Source organism: Brachycentrus maculatus, unplaced genomic scaffold (genome assembly GCF_059751285.1).
Source record: "Brachycentrus maculatus isolate JH-2025_06_01 unplaced genomic scaffold, ASM5975128v1 h1tg000326l, whole genome shotgun sequence".
In the NCBI taxonomy this organism is placed as follows: domain Eukaryota; kingdom Metazoa; phylum Arthropoda; class Insecta; order Trichoptera; family Brachycentridae; genus Brachycentrus; species Brachycentrus maculatus.
Genome location: NW_028281075.1, coordinates 1565367 through 1582990, shown reverse-complemented (window position 1 = coordinate 1582990; position 17624 = coordinate 1565367). Strand labels below are relative to the sequence as shown.

General features: G+C 40.8%; 2 protein-coding genes across 2 annotated transcripts; one reads left to right on the top strand and one right to left on the bottom strand.

Moving 5' to 3' along the window:
- Nucleotides 1-451: 451 nt before the first annotated feature.
- LOC148304234 (uncharacterized) lies at nucleotides 452-3933 on the top strand. Its single transcript, XM_088268541.1, has 3 exons — nucleotides 452-610; nucleotides 692-871; nucleotides 2489-3933. The coding sequence occupies exons 1-3, from the start codon at nucleotides 556-558 to the stop codon at nucleotides 2707-2709; spliced, it is 456 nt and encodes a 151-aa protein (XP_088124667.1). The 5' UTR covers nucleotides 452-555; the 3' UTR covers nucleotides 2710-3933.
- A 2472-nt stretch (nucleotides 3934-6405) lies between these two features.
- On the bottom strand, nucleotides 6406-17624 carry crok (crooked). The gene is made up of 3 exons (XM_088268518.1): nucleotides 17445-17624; nucleotides 17138-17299; nucleotides 6406-8966 (listed from the first exon to the last, which is right to left on the bottom strand). The coding sequence occupies exons 1-3, from the start codon at nucleotides 17503-17505 to the stop codon at nucleotides 8731-8733; spliced, it is 459 nt and encodes a 152-aa protein (XP_088124644.1). The 5' UTR covers nucleotides 17506-17624; the 3' UTR covers nucleotides 6406-8730.

Here is a 17624-nt window from a genome sequence, read left to right as displayed (position 1 = left end):
ATGTAAATGTATGCATTTATTGTGAGGCCCCGTGGACAGATCATTACATTTTTATTGTTTTGTGTTTCATTAAAAAACATTTAATTAAAAAAAGACCGCAACCTTCACATTTGTATGCAGTTTGTTTACATTTGTGGCCCCAATGATGTTTTTTTTTCTAATTTGCAGTCAATGTGTTTATAATCTTTTAATAAAAAAAAGAGGAGTCATTGTATTTTTTTCATATTTAATATGACGAACATAAGTTTTCATCGTTCACACGAAGGCAGAGCGATGAGTTTCTATTATTAAGGGGCCAAAGTGGTTTTTTTTATATTCTATACTCTATACTCTATCTTTTGTGCAGGAATATTGAAACATTTTTTACGGTGGAAGAATGTAAGTAGGCTCATTGGTACCTACTGGAAAATATAAATTAGAGCTAGCTGGCATCCCTAATATGGGCGTCAACCCAACGGCGTGAATTGTGAGCGTATCTGTCACTTGATTTGTCATTCGTTATAACAGAAATCCGTGCCAGCAGTTTGTTTATATTTTTAAATAAATTCAATCAATATGCATTCCATAAATTACTGTGTATTAATATTTTTGTCAACTCTAATAACCTCAGGTTCGTTGTCCCGCTTATCTCGCGGTAGATGTTTGTGAAAGTTTGTTTTGATTCCAGTGTTAACCTATCATTTTGTTACAGGATTCGCTGTAAGATGTTACATGTGTTCATCGGCACAGAATAAAATAGATGATACTTGTGGGGCGTATAACAAATTTGATAAACGACAAAATATTGCAGTAGAATGTAACAGCGAAGAATCTCCTATGCCAGGGTCATTTTGCATGAAGATTACTCAGCAGAGTCCCATTGGGTTCGTTTGTAAGTAGTTTAACATTTTCTTATCATTTAAACCCCAAGAATAGATGAAGTAATAATCGTGGATATTTTTTCTGTTTTTTTCTTTGTCTAAATATTATATGTAAGTACAGGTATAATTTGTTTTGCCCTAGTACAAGATGATCTGTGTCTTAAGGGTTTTTTGTAAATTTTGTCATTTAAAAATGTGTGTAGATAATACATTTGTAAAAGTGGGCCACAATGCTGAATTTAGTGTTTCTACCAAAGGCTGTCAAAATTAAACCATAAAAAATAGAGAGATGTTTAGTTTGTGTCTTTTACAAAAAAAGTGTATTTTACGATTGTGCAAGTATATTATTTTACTTGATATCACATCAGGATGGGGATATTATAATAAGTATTTGTTAGTACCTTATAGTAAGAGATTTCAGAAAAATATAATTACTATTTGTAAACATCTTGTCTTAGTTTTTGCGTTCGTTCGCACCCAAAATGATGTCTTTCCGTTGCAGTGTTTTTATGCCATTTGAAATTTTAAAATTGAATCCTTTATATTTCACTAATTTCTTAACATATTTCAATAAAAATAGTACAAATTATTTTGTGAATTTATTTGCTATTTCGAATTGAATGGATTCGATTATAACGCAGGTTTGTGCGCCGCGTATCTGACTCGCATTATAAGATCGCCGCAGTATAACGTCCAAAATTTACATTTTTTCTACGAAGAACAAAATATTTTAATATTTTCCTTATTACTTTACATAACATAATCACTTTAAAAAAGAATCAATAATCTTTTACTGTTTTTATTTTCTAAATGTTTTTTTTGAGAATTTTTCAGAGATACTAACTGCATGATTTTTTTTTGGGTCAAAATCTTGTTGTGCCTCTAGCCATCTAATCGCAGTCTCTGATCTTTCCACTGCTTTTGGTACGTTGGAACATCGACTTACATTCTTTATTTCAGTTGGGTGCCTACCAAAATATTACTTGACAAGAACCTTTATTTCTTTTCACCCTAGATAACTAAACTATATTTGTAGATGCAATGCCATTTGTGGATTGCACAATATTGACATATGTAGTAGCTGTGCGGAATAGTGATTTATTGTTAAGTGTCTCTTACATTAATTCCTAATAAACCAAACTTAAGTGCCATGTAACCGGTTCCTATTTTTAATAAATACTTTTGATAATATTCTCAATATTATTAATATTTAAAGCATATACTTTGTGGTTAGTCATTTTTATTAATTTTTTTTTCACAAAAATGTTAGTAATATTAGTATATAACCATTCACCGTGAGTGGTTATATTCTAATATTATTAACATTTTTGTAAAAAAAAAGTACTTTTGATAAGTTAGCGTTTTTAATTGCGTAGTCTGCCAGACGAATGTTTAGTTATTAAGGGCTAAGGTCTATTTTAATTTACCTCACAGTACTTGTATGTGTTTTTTTATGCTGGGCGCCTAAACAAAAATGGCGAAAAAAGACCTGCGGTGTATTCGAATGCGCGTTATTAAAGAGTCGTTATAACCGGCTTCTACGATATCTTATCTGCATCTTATTCTTTGTATTCATGCATGATGTGTTGATCTTATATCCTTTAACAAGATATGATAACATTTTGTAGGGGATGGACGCTGGAGGCAAGTAATCAGACGCTGTGCTTCAGTGGCCGACACTGGAGTGACGGGGGTGTGTAACTGGGGAGTGTACGAGAATGGTGTTTACTGGGAGGAATGTTACTGCTCTTCTGATGAATGTAATGCAGCTACTAGCATTCCCCTTGCTAAATCTCTCTTGTTATTACCAATTTTGCCAATTATTTATGTCTTAAGTAAAACCTATTAAACTCCACACGTTTTACATATGTATTGATAACTTAGATGATAAGTCAGCTATGTACCGTTGATAGTGCCTTCCAATTTAAACAGAAGTTTATTAATTTGTTGGTTTGTTGCTGATAACCTTATGTTATTTAAATACCATTAAAAAATGTATACATTATTGAGATAATTTATCTGTGGGAATCTCAAAGTAACGGACCATTATTATAAAATTGTACTGTATTCATATTTGACAAGATAAAAGCATATATGTATGTACTATTTACAAGTAAAAAAAATTGCACATACACTTAAATATATTAATATTAAATAAGTGCCTTTAAAACTGTGCTCTTATCTTTAAACAAATTAATAATGTAACCGTCTTTAATATCTTTAAATTGAATTTAAAAACTCATAGATTTTTTTTACCAAACAAAAATACTGCCCAAAATATTGTTTCAAAAAATAATTGTACGTTTACAATAATTTTATGTACCTGTTTTAATTTTACTGATTGACTGAATACAGATTATATTTTCTTTATTGACTAAACATAAATTCTATCAAATAAAAATCTAATATGATTATTGCTATTGCAATAATAATTTAATAAATCAGACTTGAATGATTGCAAAAATAGGTTTGTTTTAAATTTAAATTTAATACTGGCAGTCCTTATTTAACAACTAGGTTCCAAAACAAATTGATTGCACAGTAAATTGGCCAAGAATGAATGAACTCTTTCTTTCATTCTGCTGACATTAGTAGTCAGACGGTCACTTATTTATTATAGAAAGACAATGTGACAAATCTCCTAACACAGTGGTTCATAACCTGGGTATGATCGAACCCCAGGGGTTTGGTGAGCCATTCTCCTGGGTTCGGTGCAGGTCAAACAACACACACTCGACTTACTGTACGATATTATAAAAAATGATATGATGTAAGATATATTCATTTATCCAATATATCTAGTACAAACGCTAAAACAATGCACATACTCCGCATTGCACATTTTGTTTTACTGGGATGGGACTTTAAATAAGTCATAACAAATTTTCTAGATCTATTGTCATAATCTTTCATCATTGTGAAATGTGATTTACGAAATCGGGAATCACATAGAATAGAGATGTGATAATTTCCTGGCAACATTGGTAACTCAATAGTCGAATTGTAACTGTCGTGATGGTACGTTATGTAATACCTTTCTTAATATTCTAATCCCTTCATACTATGTCGAGCAAAAAAATAATTAATTTTCCAATCAAGGGTTCGGTAAAAGCACATATGAAACTGGTGGGGTTCGGTACCTCCAACACGGTTAAGAAACATTGTCCCAACATAACATATCCTTTTCCCTGCTGATGATAGGGGGTCGTGGAATTTTTATGGTATGGAGTTAACATAAATGTTTAAGAATAATGAACAAGTGTGACCATTTGTCAAGCGACATCGTTGTAAAATGAAGACTGTCGGTACGACAGGCCTGGTTACAATAGATGTTTTTAAATAGTATTAGTTTTGTATGTATAGAAGTTAACGTTACATATTTATATTTAAGATTGGTTTAGCATTCCAAGAAGACGCTTCTGATCCATCCATTTTGAGACCGTCCATTTTAATTTACAAATTCATTATACTTAAGATAGTATTATTACTAGTATAATTATTTTATATTTTTTTCCGTCCAAAGCTATATAGCATATATCTATTTTATGTTGAATTACATTTTCACTTGTGATAAAGCAATACCTTGTATGCCATACATTCTTAATACGTGACCTAAAAAACTATACAAATGAGGACTATTCGGTGTTCATGCTTCAAAGAGCTATATCTGTTTGTCCAAAGCTTATGATCACATCCCTTTGTTTTGTTCGAAAGAGAGAAGAAAATAATTTGTATCTAATTTTTTAAGTATGTAAACTTCTTAAATTGTTAATACAAATGAATTTTTACTCTTTTTTAAATAATAAATAGCTCCACAAATAAGCCACCGCAAAATCGTCAAACTGAGACATGGCTCTTTGAAAAGAGCTTGATATATTTACAAAGTTTGTGGATAATTTTAAATGTATTTAATACTCACCTACTACAGTACACTCCCGATTTTCCGGGATGGATGGTGAAAAAAAACCCCTATAATCAATTTCCCAGTTAATCATGAAACATGAAAAAAGTGTTAACAAAGAGAAATTTAAAACTGCGCTGTATGCACTTTACGTATACCTACTTGCTTAGTAAGACGTATGAGTCGACAGTGTAATATGACTGGAGACAACTAACTAAAAATGATAATTTTTCCCTTTTTTTTCAAAAATTTTACAACAGTATTGGTTGGGTTATTATCAGTATTAGAGGTGGGTAAGATTATTTAGAAGATCTGCTGCAGTGAGTCCGTACTCTAATACTTAAACAATGGATCTTTCGTTCGATAAGTCGCACCAATAACGGCTGGAGAATTTTAATCACAAATATTATGATCATTAAAAAATAAAATAAAGGTTATCAAGGTATTTTACAAATATTTTAACCCATAAACATGACATATACTGTTATTCTATCACTGCAAAAACAAATGTGTTCGGCCCTCAACACTTGTTTCGATATTATAAGTACTGTTGTGAAATATTTTTTGTTTTTATAAAATATTTTTTCAATGACCCGGCTAACCCCAGAAAATCGAGAGTTTAGTGTATATTCTACTGCAAATTCACTTACCAATATTCCTTGTTTGTATTGGAAGTATGATCTGTTTTGTACATTTTTATACATAAAAATAAATACTTGATAAAAAAATCTCTTGTTTAATTTACATCACTCATAATATTTTTTTAGTTTTGTATAAGAGACCAGAGAAATATTTCGTAGTAAAATAGTTAGTCCATTTGTCTAAAAAATAAACAGATTTAGAGTTATTTTTTTGTTATTTCCTATTGTATAAGATAGCTTATTTTATGTCTATTAACCCCATACTACCATTTTGGGCTGTGAGGAAACATGGAAAAAGGGTCAGTGGCCTGGACGAAACTAAATCAAGGGGTGAGTAATATAGAGGAACCTAAAATAATCCTTCGCAACAACAAACATTCAATCATTTTTTTTTTCTGTTACTTACTACACCGCACAAGGCTATTTTATATGTGGAGGATCAAAATTAATTTATTTTAAATTTTTGAAAAAAAATAAAATGAAAATCCAAACAGTTACTTACATTATGTTTTCCTAAAACAAATTATCTTTTCAATAAAGAAATTGATAAAAATTATACATGTCCTTTTTTTTTAATGGTCCACTATCACATTGTATTCTCTGAAATTATTTACTTGAAAAAGAAATTTCAATATCCATGGATTTTTTTTATTGTCGCAAGGAGTACACTGAGGAAATAAAAGGAATACCTATGGTCTTAAGTGATCCACAACCAAGCTGAATATACAATACTTCACAATGAGAGAAGGAATAAATGCAGATTTTTTTCAACTTAAATTTGGGCTTTGGCTATAAATAGAATCCCGTTACTTCTGTTTTTATATTTGATATTTAGATATTAGTTCTAAAACGAAGTGCAAATACAAGTAGTTTTAAAAGTATGCTCTTTGAAACCACCATAGGTTCAATTTCAACAAAGAGATTACAACAACATCGAAGATTATTATTTTTATTATTATAAACATTATATATATTTATTCAATTTGGATAAATAATAAAACGGTTTAAAAAAATCATGGTTTACTAAAGTTTATAAAGTACATAAAAAGTCATATTTTTGGGAATTTAATGATATAATTCAGAAGATTAAAAAAATGGCATAACTGAAAATGATAAACAAGCGTACATAGTACAAACACACATACATATATATATATAAACATTCATAATAACGCCATTCTCTAAAATCAAATATATTCAAGTAGGTGAACATGAGATTGCTTTTTTATAATTTGCATGATACAAACGCTTGATTTTGATAAAAGAAAAATATTTTTATTCGTGGGTAGTGAGTTAGGATTTTTTATTACAAATGCCAGTCTTTACTTTATTTCTCAGGTGGCACCATTTTATATACATATAGTAATACTAAATATAAAAATATCAAAAAGAGATATGTATTTCATTGTAGTATTGGAAAGAAAACACATTATCAGTTTTTATTTCCTGAAATAAATCATAAGATGTTTAAAAAGAAAAAAAAACAATAATAATTATAAATCTGTACAATTATTAATTTTCTCTTAAGTGTTTACAGCGACTAACTTTCACCACTCTTTATTTAAACACTGATAGTTGATTATTTTCCAAAGTAACAAGATCCAAGATGAAGACACACACATACTTATGATAATATACAGAGATACATTTTTTTTAATAACATATATGTAAAAGTTTCAGAATATAAAAAAAAATCAAAGTACATATTAAAAATAACCTTCATGGAGACTATACTTGCATCATAAATTGGATATTACATACGGATGTATGTTTATCATAATTAACATATTACATATACGAATTTTGAGTACCCACAAAAGATGACATACTCAATTAATAATATAATTTGTGCTTTCAATGGACGGAATGGAAAATGCAACTTATACGTATACTTGGATGAAGTTCTAATTCTGAAGCATAAATTTGAACATTCGAAAGGCACTTTACCAGGTATTTACACATATGTATGTATAATACAATGTAGATGAGATAATTTATAATATTTTCTCACAAATAATGATATAATATTGCTAAAGTGAGCTCTTTATTTATGTCGTACTATATTGAAGTACAGTGGAGTACATTTATTGCAACCACAGATAACATTTTCTTAACTTATTAAAGTTTTGTATTGACATTTATTGATGGAAGTGTATTTTATATAATAAAACAACTACATAAATAGTTTTTTCACTTTTACTTTATTTGACCAGTTACTGGATTTTGTCATTACCAAGATCATCAGACTGGTGACATCATCGACATCATCACAACTAGTGTGAAGATGTCGGTAATGATGAATTCCGATCACTGATCAAATAAAATTAAAATGGAAAAAACTATATAGTTGTTTTATTATAGGTAAAATTATTGGTCTGTCCCAAAACTCTGCATACAAAATTATATTAAATTAATTTGCCAATTGTTATCAAACTTGGGCCATTGTTATATTCTGGTAATTGTTAGGAAATTCTAGCAATACAGTCAACATATTAAGCGCAATTGTGTATTATACAGGCCAATTGCATGAGCTCTACAAAGGGTACATAGATCAATGCATGATCATTATAAGCCAATTTCACTATACTAATTTTTGAAGGCACATAAACATGTAATATTACTATCTATTAAAATTTAATTAACATAATAAAATCAGATCACATGAGATGTCACCTGCTCAAAAGGAGTTAGTTTCATTTTGTTTTATTAATTCTATTGTACACCTTGAATGCATGGAAGAGATTTATTAAGACAGATTAAACATTTTTTCCCTATGCTTTCTAAGTAAAATTTGGTAGTCGTAAATGTAACTATGTTTGAATAGACATACTCAATAAAATGACATTTTAAAATAAAAGAATAATTCACATACATCACACAATTCTTACTATTATCATGAAGGACTCTGATATAAAATCTATTTTTATTATAAAATTATATCCTTAAAAAATATGGCATGTGAAATTAGAAAAGGAATGCTTAAAATATTATTGTAATTAATAAACTACTGTATAATATTATTTATAAAAGTACATTCTTTGTGTTTTAAGTCTGTATATTAATTGAAAATGGACGGAGATTCATATTGATCACAATATGCAGTCAATGAGACTAAAATATAATTTCATTTTTAATTAAAATTAAAAATATATATTAAATCATCGACGATGAATTGAGATTACTTATAATAACAAATTAACTTACATTTCTTGTGAGGAATATAAATTATGCATGTAACAAAAAATTACGAAGAAATCTCGTGGCTCATTGCCCAAAGATGACTTCTAGGTACAAAGAAGGAATTTAGATATTTTGTATCGCGGAATACTCAAATGAAATATCGGGTTAAAGAAAACCCTACAGTTACCGCAGATGTAAGAAGGATGATAGAAAGGGCGGAGGTGGCGATGGGGGCGGAGTTGCAGCCATCTTTACTATTGCATGTGCAATATTCCATGAAGATGTTGTATGTTCCAGTTCTCATGAGACAGAAGCGTTCATCCCCGCCGAGTCCAGGTTCCCCCATATAAGCGCAGCTACGGAAGTACCTCCATTCTCCATTCACTGGAAATATGCAATTATTCATATTTTTATTGGTAACTAAAAGATTATTGAAATGGGAATATGGAAGATCAGGCATTCACAGGGTTTACAAGCTATAATCGGCTAATCAATTTATATTTATGTATAGATTTGGTGTTTAATTTGTAGAACTCCATTTCAATTTATGTATTAAATGTTAAATCAAACACTGATTTTTTTAAATCTACTAAGTTGTATTTTATTGTAAAAAAAAACACATAAAAATCAATTTAGTGACAATTGTGTCGCCTAGTTATGGCATTTTCAAACGCATTCATTTCAAAATGCCATAACTAGGTGAAACATTGTCACAAAATTGATTTTCATGTGTTTTTTTTAACAATAAAATACAACTTAGTAGATTAAAAAAAAATGGTGTTTGATTTGACATTTAATACGAAAATCAATTTATATACTGAGCAATATTCGCTGGCAATGAGGATAGCTTGGAACGACTGGTTGTGATAGGAGTCCACATGATACGAGCAATCAGTTATGGCAGCAGCAAAGTTTAGGCAGCAGCAGGCACCTCGGTGGTTGGAGCGCTACGTGCAGCGCAGTCAAAGGATAACTGGAGAAGAGTCATTGCTTCAACAAAGGGTCATGTACGCGACGCGGCGACTAGGCAATCGCGCCGCAGCACAAAGTACTGTAGATGCCGCAGGTGCTGGCGTCAGCGCAGAGCGGCCGGGCAAGTCTCAGTCCGCGGCCGCGCTCGACGGTGAATCTACCCGCGTAGAGATCCACCGAAAGCCCAGAGATCCCTTGCGATAGCCGGCGAAGGCGGTATGTAGCACCGGCAGTCGCAACCTGCACGCAGCAGGCAACCGGGTCGTAAGTCCGGTATCGCTCCGTCGGGTCGTCGCGGCGGCTCCGTCGTCGTCCAGTCCGGGTGCAGTCAGCTCCAAAGTAAATCCGAGTCCAAGTCCAGGGGGTAGCGGCGGTCGAATGTTCCTGAGGGGCGATGAGTCCGGGCGGGCAGCGAAGTCGGGAAGAAGCGGGGCGGAGAGAAGAAAACGCAGCGGTAGTCGGTCGAAATCTGATTTATTATGACGAATATTCCCCTATATATACCCGCTCTGGGTGCCTCGCCGTAGCGCCGCCCGGCCGTGCCTGACCAATCGCGGAGGGGGGTATGTCCGCCAATCACGGCGTAGAGGGAGCGAGGGCATTCGCGTACCGTCTCCCTCTAGCACGTATAAGGACATCCCCACTCCGCTACTTCGGCGCAGTCGAGCGCGCACCACAGAGCGGTATACACTTTACAATTTATTCAGTCTATAATAATGTCTTAAAAATAGCTTAATCTAGCCTAGAGCTAATTTCTCCTCGGTATGGGCAAAGACCACCCCCGAAAGCGACACATTTCAGTCTTTATTGAGGGGGCAGTACATTGCTAACACATACCGAGGTCCCTAAGCTAATTAATTCTATTTCTAATCTAGTGTCTTCTTTACGTCGGCTACACTCCCCCCTGCCGAGGAGGCATCCTTGCGCCGACGTCGTCTCCCAGCAGCAATACGGCGAGCTTGATGGCGGGTCTCGTGTATGTTCCGGCGGCTGTCTGGACCCTGGCGCTCCTCACTTGTCCGTCCTTCCCCGGGGTGACTGCTATGACGCGCCCCCGCGGCCATTCGTTCCGCGGCAGGGCTGCGTCCGTGATCACCACGATGTCGCCGACCCTAATAGGTGCGGCAGCCTGTTGCCACTTTCGCCTCTGTTGTAGCGTCGGAAGATACTCCCGCATCCATCTCTTCCAGAAAGCATCCGCTAGCTTCTGTGCCACGCGCCATTGCTTCTTCAGGCATATCCCCGGCGGTACGCCTCTGTAGTCCGCCAAATGCGGTTGGGCCCCGCTCGACCCGATGAGGAAGTGCATCGGTGTCAGAGGGGCGGCGTCTCGGCTATCCAGCGAAACATGTGTCAGGGGGCGAGTATTAACTGTATACTCGGCCTCCGCTATCGCCGTCATTAGCGTCTCCTCCCGAGGGTACTGTTCTTTAAGTATTGCCATCAGCGCCCTCTTTACTGACCGGACGAGCCGTTCCCAGGCTCCCCCCATATGAGGTGCCGATGGCGGATTGAACACCCACTCGATTCCCCTCTTCGTGGCCTCGTTTTGGAGCTCGGGATCCTCAGCCATTCCTCTCATGGCGTCCGCGAGCTCCTTGTCAGCTCCCCTGAAGTTAGTGCCGTTGTCCGAGTATATGGTACTAGGGTGCCCCCTGCGAGCGGCCATCCTTCTCAGCGCCTGTATCGTCGAGTCGGTGCTCAGTGACGGTGTGACTTCTATGTGCACCGCCCGCGTCACCATACACGTAAACAGGGCCCCGTACCGTTTCTCACGTCGCCTTCCGATCGTGACGTGTACGGGCTCGAACATGTCCACCCCGCAATGGGTGAACGGCCTGACGTGATGATCCAGGCGGCCGACTGGCAATTGTCCCATGAGCGGCGGCTGCGGTCGCGCTTTCTGCATCCTACAGAAGCGACACTCGTAGATTACTTTCCTCACATTTGTCCGCAGTCGGGTGATGAAAAACTGTTGTCTAATCTCGCCGAGTGTTCGCTCCGTGCTTGCGTGCAGTCGCGACTCATGGTAGTGCCGGATCATCAATCGGGTGTATGCGTGTGCGCCGTCTAATATTACTGGCGCCTTCATGGGCTCGCTCACAGCGGGCGCTTTGGTTATGCGCGTCCCCATTCGCAGGACGCTTTCGTTATCTAGGAACGGGGTCAGCCCTATCAAGCGGCTCCCCCGCGGGAGGCACTCCCCCCGTCTGATTGCAGCTATCTCGGCTTGGTAGCTGTCTTCTTGGCATATCCTTATCCATGCCCTTTCTGATTCCTCGAGCTCCTGGACCGTGAGCGTAGCGCTCCCCGGACTCCTTTTTCGGCACCGATTTACAAACCGCAGTACCCACGCCGTAGTCCGGATTAGACGTCTCCACGACGAAAACCGTAATTCGTCGGGGAGCATTGTCATAACGATAGCGCTGTCCGCGCACTTAAGCTCCACTTCTGATTGAGATGCTGCCGTCGTCACCTTGAGCGGCGGCCATTCATCCCTTCCTCTTCTAATAAATTCTGGCCCGCTGAACCATACACCGGTCGGCGATATGTCCGGTATCTCGCCGTCTCGTGTCCCGAGATCAGCCGGGTTCTGTTTCCCTGGAACCCACCGCCACTCACGAGCCTTCGTGAGCTCATCTATCTCCCCCAGGCGGTGGGCCACAAACGGCGTGTAGATGCGGGAATCGCTCCGGACCCAGCACAGCACCGTCATGGAGTCCGTCCAATAGAATGTTTCCCGCAGTTGTACGCCGCATTCCTTCTTGATGGTTGCTGCTAGCCGCGCAGCTATAAGCGCGGCCTGCAATTCCAGGCGTGGAATTGACAGCGCCCGTAACGGGCTCACCCGACACTTGCTGGCCACAAATGTCGCCCTTTTCCCGGCGGCGGTGTCCTCTACGATATACGCAACGGCGCAGCTAGCTTGTTCCGATGCGTCGGAAAACACGTGCAGCTCTACCTGCTGGCCCTTGCTCGCCACGCGCCGCGGGATGGCGCACTCGGTCTCGCGCAGTATGTTTATCCAAGTGCGCCACTTATCTGCCTGTTCTATGCTTATCTCCTCGTCCCACCCTATGTGGGATCGCCAGATATCTTGCAGTAGAATCCGTGGGCGTATCGTCAAACACCCGACGAACCCGAGCGGGTCGAATATGCTCATGACCTCGCTCAGGATTTTCCTTTTCGTTGGCCTCCCGGCCGGGACCTCCCGTGACGCCGCAAACTTGAAGCGGAACTCGTCAGTCACCGGGTCCCATTTTATCCCCAGAACTCTCTCAGTCGTCGAGGTTCCGCTGATAATGTCTCGCGCGCACTTGCCCCTCAATTCCTCGGGGATTGTTTCTAGGACTGCGGGATCGTTACTCGCCCAGTTCGCGAGGGTAAACCCGCCCCGCTGTAGAAGTTCGCAGACCTCTCTGCGCAATCGAATCGCATCTGTCGTGCGATCCACAGCATCCATGTAGTCGTCCATGTAGAACTTTCGAAGCACGGCATCTCTGGCGGCGGGCATGTCCTGCCCGTGGTCTTCCGCGACCCGGTTCCGCACATATTGGGCGCTGCTCGGGGAACATGCAGCGCCAAACGTCATAGACGTCATAACCATCTCCCGAATTTCCTCGTCGGGATTATTTCGCCAGAGGAACAGCTGCGCCCGCTGGTCCTCCTTCCTTATCTTTATTTGGAGAAACATCTCCCTTATGTCCGCCGCCAGCGCGACCTTCCCCTCGCGAAATCGCATGATATTCCCCACAAGCGATGAGAGGAGATCCGGTCCATTGGCCAACATGCCGTTCAATGAGGCCCCGTTACAAAAGCTGGCGGCGTCGAACACAATACGTAATTTGTCGGGCTTGTTTACGTTTGTTACTGCGAAGTGGGGGAGGTACCATCGCCCACTCGAAGTGTCCTCTATTTCGGCCGTTGCCAATTCCCGCGCGTACCCCTTGGCGAGATATTCTTCAATCTTCCTTCGGTAGGCCCCGGCGAATTGACTATCCTTTCTGAACTTTTTCTCCAAGCTTGAGAAGCGGTTCAGCGCGATACGGCGATTGTTTTCCAAACAAGGCCCGCCTTCCTTCCATAGAAGCCCCGTCTCGTACCGCCCTTCAGGTAGGAAACGGGTCGTAGCCTTCATGACCTCTATGGCTTGCGCCTCCTGGCGCGATATTTTCGCTGCAGCGCATATTCCCAGCGCATCCACAGCATAGTTCCGCTGGACTAGCTCTTCCAGCCTCTGGTCCGCACTCAACGCCATCAGTGTATTGACGCAAGTCTGGCGGAATCGCCCCCCATGAACGACCGTTCCCAGGGCCGTCTCGGAGGCGATGTAGTTCCCGCAATTACGCGCCTCTCTTGACACAATAAGTGAGGCGTTGTCCTGGCCGATCAGTAATTGCGGGCGCACATGCTGCACCCTACCATCTATACTAGCCACCGGTTGTGGCGGTAGATGCAGCTTCCGAATCGTGTTTGCACGGAGCGAGAATTGTCCCTTCGCAGTCCCGCGCACCTCCAGTGTCACCTTCCTCGAAGTTGCATCGGTAACGCACATCCCGCCAGCACCGTGAATCCTCAATCCTCGGGCACCCCCTGGTTCCGCAATGTCGTTGGCAATCTTCGAGTCCAGCAGTGTTATGGTTGATCCCTCGTCGAGCAATGCATAGACGTCCGCTTCTCCGCGCGGACCGCTTAGGGTGACGGGGATCACCTTCAGGAGCACTGGCTCCTCGCGAGCGTGCGTGCTCGTAACCAAGTTGTAGACTCGGGAACTGTGTCCGGAGTCGATGTTCCTTTCGCTCGTACTCGCGGCTTGTCTCTCGTCCGCGAGTGGTCTAGCGCCCCCGGTGCCGGCAGCAGCGGGCGAATCCCGGCGGGCGCTGCTATCTGGCGCTCTTATGTCTGAGTCGGATCGAGCTTCGCGCACTTCGGCTCGATCCCTCGTATGAAGTGTTTTGTGGTGCGTTCGGCGGCACCCATCGACGCCGCACTTCCTCGTATTTTTGCAACTCACATACCGGTGAGTATTCGCTAGACACGCGTAGCACAGATTTTTCCGTCGCACTATGTTCCATCTCTCTGTGACACTACACTCTAGATACTCCTGGCAAGATTGCAACCAGTGGCTCTGTCCGCACAAAACACATGACACGACACTATTCACATTTTTCTCCACAGAAATCACTGTATGCACCTGCTCCCGCTTGTGAGGCCTCTCGCGCTGTCTGTCTTTTCCGCTATATACGTGCGGCTCTATACCGCCGCCTATCATTGCCGATTCCGTCATGTCTTCCAAAAACAGCGCGAAATCCTTCGCGGTGGGCCTTGTGGGGTCTCCCCTTCTGCTATACCACCATAGAAACTTCATACACAGCGGCAACTTGCTCACTAGCTCGCTTAGCAGCTGAGGCGTCGACGTGTAGTCCCCGCCGAAGCTTTCCAAGGTCGCTATCGCGTTCCGAACTGCACTCGATAGGTCCACTAATGCCTGCGTCGATCCGTCGTTCTGTATGCAGCGGAGTCTTCTCACCTTTTCCAGTAGAGATGACACAACGATGTCCGGCTGACCGTAGTGAAGTTCTAACGTCTTCATTATGACGCCTACTTGGCTCGGGTCCACGAGTAATGATGATACCGATTCTCTAGCTCGTCCCTTCAATGCGCGTTGTAGACGCAGGAGGTTCTCCGGATCCGAAAGGCAGCACATCTCCGTCGACTGAGTGTACTGCGATTTGAACGTGGCCCATTCCTGCGGCTCTCCGGCGAAGACGGGTAAATCCTTGGCAGTGGACTGGCGCGCGATCAAAGCGCCGACCCTGCTGACGTCTTCTGGGACTGAAGCCGGGCTCCTTCCTTGCGAAGCCTCTAATAGTACCGCCATCCTCGATAATACTGTCATGATGTTGTCCATGTCTGTTGTACGCGCCGCGGGCTCGGGATTCGCGTCCGCGCGTCCGCGGCTGCTCTCGACGTCTCGTAGTGTAGCGCGGAGATTTCGAACTTGCGTTCTTAGCCTTTGGACGGTGTCCTCTGACGAATCCGATTCGACAGAGTCTCCTTCCATTGGCGGTTCTTCTCTGGGTGGTGTGCCTCCTCTCCCTGAGCGAAGCGATGGGGTTCTCGAAGTCATCTCTAGGCGCTCTGCGGTGAAGATCCGGCTCGAAGGACCAACTTGTACGCGACGCGGCGACTAGGCAATCGCGCCGCAGCACAAAGTACTGTAGATGCCGCAGGTGCTGGCGTCAGCGCAGAGCGGCCGGGCAAGTCTCAGTCCGCGGCCGCGCTCGACGGTGAATCTACCCGCGTAGAGATCCACCGAAAGCCCAGAGATCCCTTGCGATAGCCGGCGAAGGCGGTATGTAGCACCGGCAGTCGCAACCTGCACGCAGCAGGCAACCGGGTCGTAAGTCCGGTATCGCTCCGTCGGGTCGTCGCGGCGGCTCCGTCGTCGTCCAGTCCGGGTGCAGTCAGCTCCAAAGTAAATCCGAGTCCAAGTCCAGGGGGTAGCGGCGGTCGAATGTTCCTGAGGGGCGATGAGTCCGGGCGGGCAGCGAAGTCGGGAAGAAGCGGGGCGGAGAGAAGAAAACGCAGCGGTAGTCGGTCGAAATCTGATTTATTATGACGAATATTCCCCTATATATACCCGCTCTGGGTGCCTCGCCGTAGCGCCGCCCGGCCGTGCCTGACCAATCGCGGAGGGGGGTATGTCCGCCAATCACGGCGTAGAGGGAGCGAGGGCATTCGCGTACCGTCTCCCTCTAGCACGTATAAGGACATCCCCACTCCGCTACTTCGGCGCAGTCGAGCGCGCACCACAGAGCGGTATACACTTTACAATTTATTCAGTCTATAATAATGTCTTAAAAATAGCTTAATCTAGCCTAGAGCTAATTTCTCCTCGGTATGGGCAAAGACCACCCCCGAAAGCGACACATTTCAGTCTTTATTGAGGGGGCAGTACATTGCTAACACATACCGAGGTCCCTAAGCTAATTAATTCTATTTCTAATCTAGTGTCTTCTTTACGTCGGCTACAGGTCACAACCCTCAGTAATGAGGACTAAGAAGGAGAAGAATAATATTCATTAATTGACAACTATATTACTAAAAGTTAAACATGTAAATATAACGTTTTACATTTTTACATCCAAATTTTAATTCCCTCGTCAAAGTATTGAAATTAATTGAAAAGTAAGCAGAACTGATACATATATTTGTAATAATTATTTTATCAGTTATTCTATTAAGAACATTTATCACATAAACCAGCTAAAGAAATGTCATAAGCCCTGTTAATGCCTAAATTTTTTTATTTCCATCTCAACTCATCCTCTCTGTTGATATATCGAAAAAAAGTTTGATAACAATTATTTGGTATTAAAGCTAATATTTGTGTACAATGATTTTAACAGACTTATACACACATTCTCTGAAAATGTTCGTAGTCAAATTATGAACGGATTTGTAAAATATTTTATGACTAAAATTTAAACTTAATGAATTATATGACAAAACTCAAGTTTGTTGATTTGTGATTTATGTACGACAGAATACGTAAGACAGTTTGATATATTGACTCTCACCTTTTTGTCTAATCTTCCTGCACATTGTGGGCCGAACTCCAGGTAAATGTGAAAGCTCCACTTCCTTTTTGCAGTCTGTAATGGGAACTGTTGTGTTGTCAAATGGGTCTGCGCATTTTGGATCCGTATCTGAACGACATACCCAGCATTTGATACTGTCACCTGTAATAACAAAAAACAGAAACCGTCTAATTTCAAACTCTGTTATTGAAGTCATGTTAAATTGTCCGTAACTTATATATATTTTTGAAAACTATAAAAATGGGCGTGTTCACTATGAGTCTTTTAACCTCTTAAAATTACTTACTTTGATTCAGGATTACGAGGAATAATAATCCAAATAGAAATATCGGAACGTGTCTCGCCATTATTTTATTAAATCGATTATAATTTATGTACTTTGTATCTAAAATAAATCAACTGCAGTTTTCAAAGCTTCAAAACAAGCCCAAACACCGATGTTAACCTTACAAAAAAATATACTTCA